At 35.1% G+C, this 14,591-nt stretch overlaps 1 protein-coding gene across 2 annotated transcripts in view; it reads left to right on the top strand.

Annotated features, from left to right (window-relative positions):
* The window catches only part of LOC128207991 (uncharacterized), a 143,603-nt gene that overhangs the window by 76,416 nt on the left and 52,596 nt on the right, over positions 1 to 14,591 (top strand). For both annotated transcript variants that reach the window (XM_052911233.1, XM_052911232.1), the window contains exon 24: positions 9,406 to 9,626. In XM_052911233.1, coding sequence (XP_052767193.1) covers positions 9,406 to 9,626 — 221 coding nt within the window. The remainder of the gene's footprint in view (positions 1 to 9,405; positions 9,627 to 14,591) is intronic.

The raw sequence follows: 14,591 nt of genomic DNA, 5'->3' as shown, positions 1-14,591 counted from the left end.
GGATTGTGAATTTTGAGTCCAATCTTGCTTTAAAAAGTAGTCTTTTGGGGATTGCAATTTGACATTTTATAAAAGTAACTTCTCTTGCTGATACTCCCACCTGTTTGCTGTATCTTCATCAAAGTACTGTAGCTTATGACTTATTTGTGAGTTATAACACTAAACTATTGGAGGGTAAAAGAACTGTGAAATCATTAATATTCGTGGGCTTGAAATTTCTAGGTTTTTCGAAAATGGGCAATTTTGTGAGCTCTTAAAATTTGTGGATTTTTTCTTTAAAAAAAGAACAAATGAAAAATATGTTCCTAACACACTAGGTTAATAATCAGCACGTTTTCCATGTGTCACACAGGCTAAAATAATATATGATATATTTAAACCATATTAACAGTAAAACAAACAATGATTTAGGAACTTACAAGTTGTATACCACCACCATGTATATTCTATGAATACATACATGTATACCCTTTTACATAGACTGTATGATTTCAGAATTAAATGTCAAATTTTCATTGGAATCTTGAAATTGTGGATAAGCCAACCCACAAAATCAATATAAAATGAATGTCCCACAAATATTTATTGATTTCACAGTATTATACATTGTAAGTGTCTGTTTGACCACTATGTAGAGACATGTTTATACAATGTGGCCAATATTTTAACTGCTGGTATGATTGTGTAGTTTATGGCAAATTAACAAAATTTTCATATTCCTGTAGAAAGTACCATTTATTTTTTAAGAAGGAAGCAAATATAATACAGGTTCATTTTGTCTGATCTGGTTAGTAACTAATAAAGATGACAAAATAATTAGGTTGTAAGAGCACAAGTTGTATCGGGATGGGGGGTTGGAAACCCTGTCTGTTGAAGGCAGTATCGGGATGGGGGGTTGGAAACCCTGTCTGTTGAAGGCAGTATCGGGATGGGGGGTTGGAAACCCTGTCTGTTGAAGGCAGTATCGGGATGGGGGGTTGGAAACCCTGTCTGTTGAAGGCAGTATCGGGATGGGGGGTTGGAAACCCTGTCTGTTGAAGGCAGTATCGGGATGGGGGGTTGGAAACCCTGTCTGTTGAAGGCAGTATCGGGATGGGGGGTTGGAAACCCTGTCTGTTGAAGGCAGTATCGGGATGGGGGGTTGGAAACCCTGTCTGTTGAAGGCAGTATCGGGATGGGGGGTTGGAAACCCTGTCTGTTGAAGGCAGTATCGGGATGGGGGGTTGGAAACCCTGTCTGTTGAAGGCAGTATCGGGATGGGGGGTTGGAAACCCTGTCTGTTGAAGGCAGTATCGGGATGGGGGGTTGGAAACCCTGTCTGTTGAAGGCAGTATTGGGCTAGGAGGTGAGGATTGTGTCTTTTGAATGAAGGATTGGGATGGGGGGTGGGGAACAAGCAGTATCAGGGTGGGGGGTTTTGAACCCTGTCTGTTGAAGGCAGTATCGGAGTGAGGAACTGTATCTGTTGAAGGAAGTATTGAGGTAGGGGTTGGGGAACCATGTCTGTTGAAGGCATGTGGGGATTGTTTCTTTTGAATAAAGGATTGGGGTGGGGGTTGGGGAACAGTGTCTGTTGAATGCAGTATCGGAGTGAGGAACAGTGTCTGTTGAAGGAAGAAGCGGGGTGGGGTAGTGTGTCTGTTTAAAGCAGTGATGGGGTTGGGGGTGGGGAACCAAGTCTGTTTAAGGCAGTGATGGGGTTGGGGGTGGGGAACCAAGTCTGTTGAAGGCAGTATCGGGGTGTGGGGTGGGGAACTGTGTCTGTTGAAGGCAGTATCTGGGTGTGGGATGGGGAAATGTGTCTGTTGAAGACTGTATCACAATCATTCTTACTTAATGGAATTATCTAAATCAGATTATTCTTTTTTTTAATAATTGATAAATTTACAAAAGTAAAATGGTGCACACTTCTCTGTCCATTTTTGTTCCCTCTGTGAAAATTGGAGAGGTTCTCTTTACTTGGCTTATTTTAAATTCAAACTGCAAGCAATTTTTAAGTAATAAAATAAATGGCAGGCAACAACAAATTGTTATGTAACAGGGGATGTTTGACATCTTAAGCACATCATATATGTTTCAGCTGCAATGGGTATCATTGACATAAACTTTTTTTAAAACCGCACTTCTGCTGGCACATGATAATTGGACATAAAATAGAACAAAACCTTCCTGTTTGTGAAAATCATTTTTTAAAACATGCCCATTTTTTATGATTGAGCTTTTAATAAACCAAAGCCTGCCCTTTTGTGGGACCCTGCAATTTTGTGAGTCTTATCTTATATATAATTATATTTATATTTACGAATTTTTGTAAAAATATATGCCTCCATAATATGGAAAATCAAACATGCAAACAATACTCTTGTATTTCTGAAGAGTTCACACAAATAGAATTATCTCCCTTAGATAATTTCTTAAATGTTTTCGCAGCAGCATGTTTGTTTTTTAACTTAAAGAAATATTTCACACTTGATTTAAATCCTCATACGCCTATGTTATATTTATCTATGTTAATACATCTGCACTATAGGCAAAATATCTGGCCTGGAATTTCAATTTAGTTAACAAGTACCCTTAAAATTGCAATATAATTTACTACCATAGGGTTATCAGGCCTTTTAAAAGTCGAACTAAAGTTAACTAGCCCTAAAATGTTCATTCTTTCAACATGGTGGACAGATTAGCCAGGTGTGAATGCAATACAGCGCTCATTGTTTTAGGATACAAGTGTAAACAAATAAGGATAAACCCTGGTATTAGTTTGTGTCATTCAGAAATCTATCTTTGATGCTTTGTTGACAGATGTTTATAGCAAATTGATGTATTCATGTAGCTAAGTACACATTATTCAAAACTAGTGTTCAAGGTCTGGGAATCGAATGGAATGTCTAACATTTACTGATAATAAGATTAATGGGATAACTCAAAATGCAGCTCCTCAAATATTGTGGAATTAGAATATATAATGTTCTGGCACCTTCTGACATCAACCCCACATATTCCTCATATAACTATGGAAAATAAATGACTAATCAGCACATGCAATCAAGTCTAATTCTAAGAATGTTAAAATGAAGAAATAGGTCAACTTTTCAAAATAGTGAATTTAGGTAGAAAGGAAATTTTCACTGGGACCAAATTTCACTTCCTTGTCAACTGCTCATATGAAAATGATTAAGATTCAAAAGCATTGCTGAAGAATAATCTTGGCAATTCTAATAAGTATTTAAGTTAAACAAAAAACATTTGATTTTTTTTCCGTATTGTCTAAATATGCAAGTATTGCATACCCTGTGTCTGGACTTGCAAGTATTGCATACCCTGTGTCTGGACATGCAAGTATTGCATACCCTTTGTCTGGACATGCAAGTATTGCATACCCTGTGTCTGGACATGCAAGTATTGCATACCCTGTGTCTGGACATGCAAGTATTGCATACCCTGTGTCTGGACATGCAAGTATTGCATACCCTGTGTCTGGACATGCAAGTATTGCATACCCTGTGTCTGGAAGTACTTGTCTAGTATCAAGGCTTCCAATTATATTGGGTCAGAATTATCACCTAAGGCTGGATGATATGACAGTCCGATTGTACATGGAATACCTTAAGTGGAGTATGGTGTTTACAGCTGGATGATAAGACAAGCTTATTGTACATTGAATACCTTAAGTGGAATATGACATTTAGAGAAATGAAATAGAAAAGAGTTATTAAATCTGACTTACCCAGTGTTGGTAATGAGTCATTGATTTTTCTAAAACTGCTTCTATTCTATTAACTTACAATTAGGTTTGCCTGAGGCCAATATAATTTAATTGCTAGATTTTCATCCATTTCTTTTAAATAGGGGCGGGGGTGGCATCCTATTTTTTTTTTCTTATATGACTGTTTCACCGTTGAATATTCTTCATGCTCTTTCACATTGCATAACAGACTATATACATGTCTTTCTTGATGAACCACTAACAATCGTAACAATTCTCTCCTTTTTTACATGTGAATATTATACATTGACACCATAGGTATGAATAAACGCTGTTCCCAGACAGTACAGGTTCGATAGGCAAAAACAGACCCAACATTTTTATTTGAGTTGATATAAACATTAAAAAGGGGACAGCAGAAAGGAGAAAGGGGCCGGCAGGGATGAAAATCTAGCAATTATTTGTATTGGCATAATGAAACCTACAAAGAAAAGATCCTACATATATACACATAATGTGACTCAAAATCATAATTTGCACTTTCTCGTATGTGGAAACATAACAGGTCATAAGCTGAAGCCTACCCCCCACTCCTCCCACCACCACCACTTGTCCCCCCTCCCCACCACAACCAGGCCCAGGGGCAGGTTCTCTGGACCTTTAAAAAGACTAAAGTATAATTCTATGAGCAGTATCAGCATTTATCACAATGAAGCTAAAATGAATAAGTTTAAACTATTTAACTATGCGAAGAAGTTGATAAGGTGCCGTAAAAAAGACCTGAACATTAAACTGTATACAAAGTACCAACACTTCTTGTTTCCTTTTGTGTGTATTGACTATAAATCTTTCTGTTAATTGCAGGATTTAAAAACAATTAAAGAAAATGTGCTTTCTGCTTTTTACAGATCGCCATTGTGTAAGAATCAAAATATCAGGTCAAAGAACAGGGAAATTTTGTTGCAATTTTATGTGAATACAAAACCAACCTACAAACAAATTTGTTAAACCCTCTTTTATACTTTATTATTCGTTTTCAAGTGTCATTTAGGATAAAAACATCAACTCTCAATTTATTAACAAGCCTTTTATAAAAATTGATGAATGTTTTTGCTATTTACAATTTAGATTCCAAATTTTTATGTGTTAATATATCTTCATTATTTTCGACAGAGTTTGTTTAACACATCTTTAACATAGTTCTATCACGACAATTTAAGACTTCAAGTTTTTGTACACAATGCTTCAAAGATTATCAAACAACGATTATTTTGTTATATATTACACAACAATGAGAACATTATCAAAAAGTGTATTAACTTTTAAACTAGGATCAAGTTATTTTTTCATTTAAACAGAATAATTGAAAGTTTTGCTCCTTTAAAAGAGGTGTCATTATATCAAACGGGATAATATGTAAACTTTGTACCACTTTATTTGGGAGATTAAAGTGCTGACTCTTCATGTTAGGATTCTCAAAATATTAACAAATTGACTAATGCCAAACCTTATCTCTGAATTGAACAAAATAAATGATGAACAAAATCTTTCAAACTGTAGTTTTTTCTTTAAGTTTAAATTCTGTATTTTAAGCTTGTCTTTAGAAGAAAAAAGTCTGTGTATTTTCACAATGGTGTTTTTGTCATAATTGGTGTGCAAAATCTTTATTTTGTCATGATAACTAAAAAAAACCTTTAAATATAGCATATCACAACATTGAAGCAAGAAAGTCTCTTTGCCCAGGATTCAATATTTCTCAGCATATCACAACACTGAAGCAAGTTTATCTAATCGCCAAAGATACCACCTTTCTGGGCATATCACAACACTAAAGCAAGTTAATCTCATTGCCCAAGATATCACCTTTCTGGGGATATCACAACACTACAGCAAGCCAATCGTATTGCCCCAGATACAACATTTCTTGGAATGTCACAACACTGTAGCAAGCCAATCTCATTGCCCAAGATACAGCATTTCTGGGAATGTCACAACACTACAGCAAGCCAATCGTATTGCCCCAGATACAACATTTCTTGGAATGTCACAACACTGTAGCAAGCCAATCTCATTGCCCAAGATACAGCATTTCTGGGAATGTCACAACACTGTAGCAAGCCAATCTCATTGCCCAAGATACAACATTTCTGGGAACATCACAACTCTGTAGCAAGCCAATCATATTGCCCGAGCTACAGCATTTCTTGGAATGTCACAACACTATAGCAAGCAATATCATTGCCTAAGAAACAACATTTCTGGGAATATCACAACACTGTAGCAAGCCAATCTCATTGCCCAAGATACAGCATTTTTGGGATTGTCACAAGAATGTAGCAAGCCAATCTCATTGCCCAAGATACAGCATTTTTGGGAATGTCACAACACTGAAGCAAGCCAATCTCATTGCCCAAGATACAGCATTTCTGGGAATGTAACAACACTGTAGCAAGCAATCTCATTGCCCAAGATATAACATTTCTGGGAATATCACAACTCTGTAACAAGCCAAATTCATTGCCCAAGATACAGTATTTCTTGGAATATCACCACACTGTAGCAAACCAGTCTCATTGCCCAAGATACAACATTTCTGGGAACATCAGAACCTTGTAGCAAGCCAATCTCATTGCCCAAGATACAGTATTTCTTGGAATATCACCACACTGTAGCAAACCAGTCTCATTGCCCAAGATACAACATTTCTGGGAATATCACAACACTATAGCAAATCTCATTGCCCAAGATACATAATTTCTGGGAATGTCACAACACTGTAGTAAGCCAATCTCATTGCCCAAGATACAACTTTTCTGGGAATGTCACAACACTGTAGCAAGCCAATATCATTGCCCAAGAAACAACATTTCTTGGAATATCACCACACTGTAGCAAACCAGTCTCATTGCCCAAGATACAACATTTCTGGGAATGTCACAACACTGTAGCAAGCCAATATCATTGCCCCAGAAACAACATTTCTTGGAATATCACCACACTGTAGCAAACCAGTCTCATTGACCAAGATATAACATTTCTGGGAATATCACAACACTGTAGCAAGCCAATCTCATTGCCCAAGATACAACATTTCTGAGAACATCACAACTCTGTAGCAAACCAGTCTCATTGCCCAAGATACAGCATTTCTGGGAATGTCACAACACTGTTGCAAGCCAATATTTACATCTCAACTTCCATTCCTTAAATGAACTGCCTTTCGGCAATTGTGTTCATCAATCGATGAATGCAACATCTTCGGATATGTTCGGATCGTAATTCATTGCGTAACAATATACATGAAAGCTATTGATCTTGTTATTGGTTGTATTGTGTCTGCAGGTCCCGTAAAATATAGATCAACATTTTTAAAAGTGTTAATTTATTATATTTTAAATATATTGGTACCAGAAGTGTTTCAATTTTACGTTTTAAAGTGATTTCAAGTGGTTGATTTTTTCCTGCGTCATTGTGACGTCATTAGAAAAAAATGTTTCCGGTTATAGTCGGGTTGTTCTATTTACAAAATGGGTAAGAACGGACTACTGAAAGGTTTTCTTAAATGAAATGAAGTATTTTTTTAACAATTCTTGATAGAAATAATGAACTATTGGTGTAAATATAAGGAATGAATTGCGGGGTTGATGTCATTATCGGGGATATGAACGTAATTGGGATGGTCAAAGTACACGTGGAGTCCTTCAGACTCCACACACATTGACCAACCCAATTGCGTTCATACCCCGATAATGACATCAACCCCGCAATTCATTCCTTAAATATCATTGCCCCAGAAACAACATTTCTTGGAATATCACACACATTGAAGCAAGCAAGTCTCATTTACCAGGACACTAGACCCTGTCCATTAGCCCCTTGCCCAAATGTTTTGCATTCAAAATAATTCATATTTATTTAAAATGGACGAAAATGTGGAAACGGCTTCAACATTTTAGTGTATAACAAGCTATTTTTATGCCCCCGGTGGGCATATTAAAATCACACCGTCCGTCCGTCCGTCCGTCCGGCTCTATAACTTTCCCTTGTATGGACAGATTTTAAAATCACTTGCTACATGTGTTCCACATACCAAGACGACGTGTCGCGTGCAAGACCCGTGTCCCTACCTCAAAGGTCATATGTATTTAAAATAACTTGCCATATGTATTTGACACGTAAAGGCAAGATCAACTTTTCATGTACTGACCTTGTTCGTAGGTCAATGTCACATTCGGGGGCATTCGTCACATACTGTGACAGCTCTTGTTTAATTTTAATACACAATGAAACCTTCACATTTACCCCATTTTTCAGAAACAGGAATGAGAAACTAACTGTTCTTCTGTTTCTGGCCATATAGTATATTTATGTTCTGTGTAAAGGTTACCAGAATTTAACATGGGTCACCACACTAAAGGTCCTCTAACAGGTTCACGACAATAACATCACTATCTAAATGTCTTTCTAAGATCAACACCTTATAATTTAAAATCTAAACATATTTAACAATTTTATTGTCCTGTGACATAATTTTGTATGAAGTTTCATATGAATAACATGAGCTTTTTTTTAATGGCCTGTGTTATAGATTTGCCCCACAATGTTGATGTTTACTATAGATGCTACTTCAAGGCAAGGACAATTCAGCAACAATTCCTCTTTAAATATTGTCTGAACATAATCTCAATATGCGTACTGTTGATCTGTTTTAAAATTTTAATTCTTTTATTTTATCAAAGCACTGCTAGCAAATGTTAATGATAGTTCTTTAATATATTTTTTTAATTCATCACGAGGGATAACTTTAATGTATCAAGGGACATTATAACATTATAAATGTTGTATCTCTTCTTATTTAAATGAGACTTACTTTCTTCAGTGTTATGATATTCTCAGAAATGTGTTATCCTTATCGTCTCCGTGGCCTAGAGGTTAAGTTGTCTGCCTCGGAGCAGGAGGTCATTGGTTCAATCCCTGGAGGCGTCATACTGAAAGACGTTAAAAGTTGGTACAAGTAGCTCCTTTGCCTGGCGTTCAGCATTTAAAGGGTAGTTCTTGGAAAAGTGTTGTACTCAGTACTGGGTTATCCCAGTAAAGCTGTACCCCGTGTATCGATGCTTTGCACCGAATACATAAACGAACCAAGGGGTCTGTTCGAAAATGAGCTAAGGTATTGCACCCGGACTTCCTTTTATCCCACCACAGTCGCTTCTGCGTGCTGTCCCATCAGCAAAAACAAAGGACCTCTTGGGAAATCAGTGCTTGAACTTTCATGGGTTATCCTTGACCGCAATGTCTAAAGAAATATATACATACAAAATACAGGGATAATAATCTAAACAACTGTTTTTGCTTGGCAATAAAAGAGAGATTTTAATCTTTTCTATAATTAATCTGACAACTTGATTAAAGATACCAGGATTTCAATACTGTAAACATCTAAAAGCCATTTACTTACATCATTCACTTAAAAATAATCCAATGTTGTTTTTTTGTTTTCTTCATATTTTTTAACATAAGGTTTGAGGTTGGGGCAACATCAAGGGCAACTTTTCTTGTCTTCCCAAAAAGCACAAGTGTGTTTTCTGCCCAGGAAATTAACTTAAAAATTATTTATTATCGAGCTAAAATGATGATTATTTTTGTATAAAGTGAAAAATTTATTAGTGTAAAGTAAGAAAATCTATAATTTTATCCAGGAGTACTTGTCCCAGAAAGGGTTTGTTCATCGTGATCTAGCTGCCAGGAACGTGCTGGTTGGAGAAAACAAGATGGTAAAGATCGGGGACTTTGGTCTGGCCCGCTACATCTACAATGACTCAAACAAGATCTATGTACATCGACGAGGGGGAAAACTGCCACTACGCTGGATGGCACCAGAGTCTATATTTGACAGAATCTTCTCCACAGCTAGCGATGTGTAGGTTCTTTGGGTTGTTTACGACCATCCTGTTGCCCTTTGATGATTTATTCTAATTTGAGTCACTTCACAGGATTTTTGACCCAAAGTGTGAAGGCTTGATTTAAGAAACAACAACTTAAATACTATTTTGGACTTTGAATAAAAAGAACTGTTATAATGTGTCAGCAAATTTCTCGGTAAATTGGCTTGTGGCCAAAACATCCTGTGAAGAGACACATTAATAGGTTTCATTTCAACTCTATCAATGTTTTTGTCTACTTATGTAAACTTATTTATTTACAACAATTATGACAAGTTAATACTAATGCCCTCATGCCCTGGGGTAAACCAGAAAAATAACCCAGGCCGTGAATTAAACCTGACCAAGACACTTCCTGACCAAGGAACGGTTGGTAACAAGCAAATGTGCTAACCACTGTAGTTACTTGACAACCTCATTAACTATCAATAGGAACAAATGAGTAAAATGCACAAGAATTTCATAATATAATGCTTTAAAACTTATTCCACTTTAAAGAAATTAACATTATGTCAGTATCATTCCAATGACTAGAACGTCAATGGAAAATTGATATTGTGACTATCATTTCCATCATGACGAGGTCAATAGCAAGTTCACATTGTGACTATCATTTCCATCATGACGAGGTCAATAGCAAGTTCACATTGTGACTATCATTCCCATCATGACGAGGTCAATAGCAAATTTCCATCATGACGAGGTCAATAGCAAATTTCCATCATGATGAGGTCAATAGCAAATTCCATCATGATGAGGTCAATAGCAAATTTCCATCATGATGAGGTCAATAGCAAGTTCCATCATGATGAGGTCAATAGCAAGTTCCATCATGACGAGGTCAATAGCAAATTCTATCATGACGAGGTCAATAGCAAATTCTATCATGACGAGGTCAATAGCAAATTCTATCATGACGAGGTCAATAGCAAATTCTATCATGACGTGTTTAATAGCAAATTCTATCATGACGTGTTTAATAGCAAAATTCTATCATGACGAGTTTAATAGCAAAATTCTATCATGACGAGTTTAATAGCAAATTCTATCATGACGTGTTTAATAGCAAATTCTATCATGACGTGTTTAATAGCAAAATTCTATCATGACGAGTTTAATAGCAAATTCTATCATGACGTGTTTAATAGCAAATTCTATCATGACGTGTTTAATAGCAAATTCTATCATGACGAGTTTAATAGCAAAATTCTATCATGACGTGTTTAATAGCAAAATTCCATCATGACGAGTTTAATAGCAAAATTCTATCATGACATGTTCAATGCAAATTACCATCATGACAACGTCAATAGCAAATTTCCATCATGATAGGTTTAATAATAACAATTTGACATTTTGACTATAATTTCCATCATGAAAAGTGCAAAAGAAAGTTTAACTTAACATTGTGATTGTCAATTTAACTACAACAAGCCAGTAACAAGTTAACATTGTGTCTATTATTCCCATCATGACAAGCTAGTTGACATTATATTGTGATTTTGATTGTCAACATGTTCAGAATAGATTGAAATGTGTTAAGAACTTAATTTCAGTACATATTTTGTTAAAAAATATTTAATAACAATTTTGCGATCGTAGCTTGTATTACATATTTTTGAAATGATATTTACATCATTTTCAATGAAAAACATTATCTCTTATTTATAAGTGCAGGATTTGAATCAATATGAAGTTTTAAAATGTTCCTAATTTTTACTATACAAAATTGTTGCATACTTCTTGATTTGTTTGTTTAATAAAAAGCACATGTTATTTGCAGAAAATGTTACTTGAGGATTTATGCAAACAAATTTAATACTTCAAAACCTATTATGGTTCTTTAAATTGATATATTGTAAAAGTGCTTGAATCAGACTTAAGATGATCAAAGTTAAGTTAAGAACGAAACAAATATTGCCTTTGTAGATGCCAAATTTTTAAGTGATTTAATAGAAGTGAGGCTTTATATCGGAGAATGAGTTTGTATGTGCCAGGATTGGTTTATGATTCTAACATCAACAAAGTGTTTTTCAAAATAAGATTTAAACTCGTTATCTATTAAGATTGAAAAAAATCCTTAAAATGAAACAAATCCTTTTTGATTTGTTGAGGAAATGGTTTTGTCGTGCATTAACTCAGACATGTTAATGAGTCATAAATGTTTTTATGCATGTACATGTATATAATTTTTTGGTGGCATTATAGTTGTTGGCTTACAATGCTGAGAAACTGTTTAATTAACTTAAATGAAAGAAAATACACTTATTTTAGACCGCACAAGATGTTTATATTTGCATTTTTCTAAAGTTTGTTCTGGTGATAAAAAAACCCTTTTAACACAGTATATAAGTAACACTGGTGTATCTTCATACTAGTATTGGCCATGTAGGTAGTTAGACTGTCATTTTTCACAGTCCCTCTGGCAATTTAGAACACCCTGCTATGATATATTATCGTAATCATTGAAATTATTACAATAATCGATGGAGATGTCATCGTCTAGTTTATTTGCTCCACCTGGATGTATTTACCACCCAGCACCTGTGCCTGTTTTGTTCTAAGTAATTTTACTCAAAACCACTCGTTATTAATATGGGGCTTATAGAGTTCTGACAGTCTTAGTTAAAGATGGCTAATAAACCTTGTTAAATAAGAACAAACATTACAGGATGGTTTAAAAGGTCAGCCAGGAAAATCTCCCTAATCTCTAGCATGTTTGGACGAACTGTGATGTTTGTTATACCATCATTTTGTCATAAACATTAGCCAAGCTCTAATCAGGTGTCTGATAAGTTATTTAGACATCATTGTCACGCTCATTCTCACTGCTTAAGTTCTATTTATCAAATATCATCAACAGAAAAAAAATGAAATAAAGTAATGAAGTAGGCATCTGAGCCATGCCAAGACCTGTATAACAAATAAAACCATGCAAGTGTCAGCTTATGCTTGGAATGAATAAAGGTTTTCGTGAGAGTGGCATGTACTGTAGGAAAATACAAACATCACTTTCCGAGTTACTCGTTGAGTTGTCCAAGTTTGATTCCAGAAGTGGACATTCTGTTGATTGCCTGTGGCCCTTGTCATTTTTCTGTCCGACACAATGGATTTTTTGTGGACAATAATTTTATGTGTTCATGTAAAGTTTATAAGGACACATAAGTTATCAAGTGATTATAATAAGTGATTTTATTATACAAGAAATGATCTCATGCCATGCCTGGTTCAACCCTTAAAGGTCGCACTTGTTGAAATTGTCAACAATTTCTTTTATACCTAAAAACAAGGGGAAAAGAAAAACACAAGGAATGTTTATAAATGTGGTGGATGCAAACATTTGGCCAACATGCCGGTGCTACAAGGGGGTTGGTAGGATATCCGGGTATCCAGGCGGCTTGTTTGAGTAAGGGATTTCCATTTGCCAATTTACCCATGACATCGCTTTGTAAACTTTGTTCAAGTATTGGTATCACCCGGCATGTTACATTTATTTGGATAGATTGCCTGATTTAACTCCGGGTTTGTTTTGGGCACAAACATCCATTTCTCATCATTGGCGAGAGATGGTGATAAAAATCCATGTTTCTTAAAATGCTGAAATGATTATGTCATCTCTTTACATATAGGGTCAGTGATCAAAAGTTAGCTCAAGCTTACCCTTGTTCAATATCTTTTGGGCTTCTTCAAAATGTTAGTTTTACAAAACAGAGCTTTTATTATACTTTTCTAAATCAAATAGAGAAGTAAGGATTTGGGCTTGGACATTCAAATTCTTATTTTGATGATCTTGGTTGAGCCTTGTTGTTCAGGAATGATCGTTTTGTTTGTTGTTCAGAACTTATTGTTTTGTTTGTTGTTCAGGAAAAATTCGGGTTTTTTTTGTTGTTGTTCAGCAATGATTGTTTTGTTTGTTGTTCAGGAATGATTGTTGTCTTTGTTGTTCAGGAATGATTGTTTTGTTTGTTGTTCAGTAATGATTATTTTGTTTGTTGTTCAGGAATGATTGTTTTGTTTGTTGTTCAGGAATGATTGTTTTGTTTGTTGTTCAGGAATGATTGTTTTGTTTGTTGTTCAGGAATGATTGTTGTCTTTGTTGTTCAGGAATGATTGTTTTGTTTGTTGTTCAGGAATGATTGTTTTGTTTGTTGTTCAGGAATGATTGTTGTCTTTGTTGTTCAGCAATGATTGTTGTCTTTGTTGTTCAGGAATGATTGTTTTGTTTGTTGTTCAGGAATGATTGTTTTGTTTGTTGTTCAGGAATGATTGTTTTGTTTGTTGTTTAGGAATGATTGTTTTGTTTGTTGTTTAGGAATGATTGTTTTGTTTGTTGTTCAGGAATGATTGTTTTGTTTGTTGTTCAGGAATGATTGTTTTGTTTGTTGTTCAGGAATGATTGTTTTGTTTGTTGTTTAGGAATGATTGTTTTGTTTGTTGTTCAGGAATGATTGTTGTCTTTGTTGTTTAGGAATGATTGTTTTGTTTGTTGTTCAGGAATGATTGTTTTGTTTGTTGTTCAGGAATGATTGTTTTGTTTGTTGTTCAGGAATTTTTATTTAGATATTGGTTTTGTCCACCGAGACTTAATGGTCATAAATAAATAACATGAAGATTCAATAATCAAAGAGTTTTTTTCTGTTAACATCAACTGTTGGCTTATATGTGATAAATTAGGGGAAATACATTAAACAACTTCTTATCATTTAACCAGTGAAAACATTTTGCGAATGTGTCGTGTTTGGGCAATATATTTAATATTTCTTCCTTGATTAAAAAAAGATTTACACCTTGTTATACTACCAGAATGTGACTTGTCATATTGTAAACTTGTTTGAAATTAGCCAATTACGGACTGATGTCTGTGTTAGCGTGTATTTCAAAATGTATGTGATCAACCAATCATAAAAGACCTTATATTTGTCACAGCCCAAATTTTACAAATA

This window comes from Mya arenaria, chromosome 11, assembly GCF_026914265.1.
Source record: "Mya arenaria isolate MELC-2E11 chromosome 11, ASM2691426v1".
Lineage (NCBI taxonomy): Eukaryota > Metazoa > Mollusca > Bivalvia > Myida > Myidae > Mya > Mya arenaria.
This window is presented reverse-complemented; position numbering and strand designations above follow the sequence as displayed.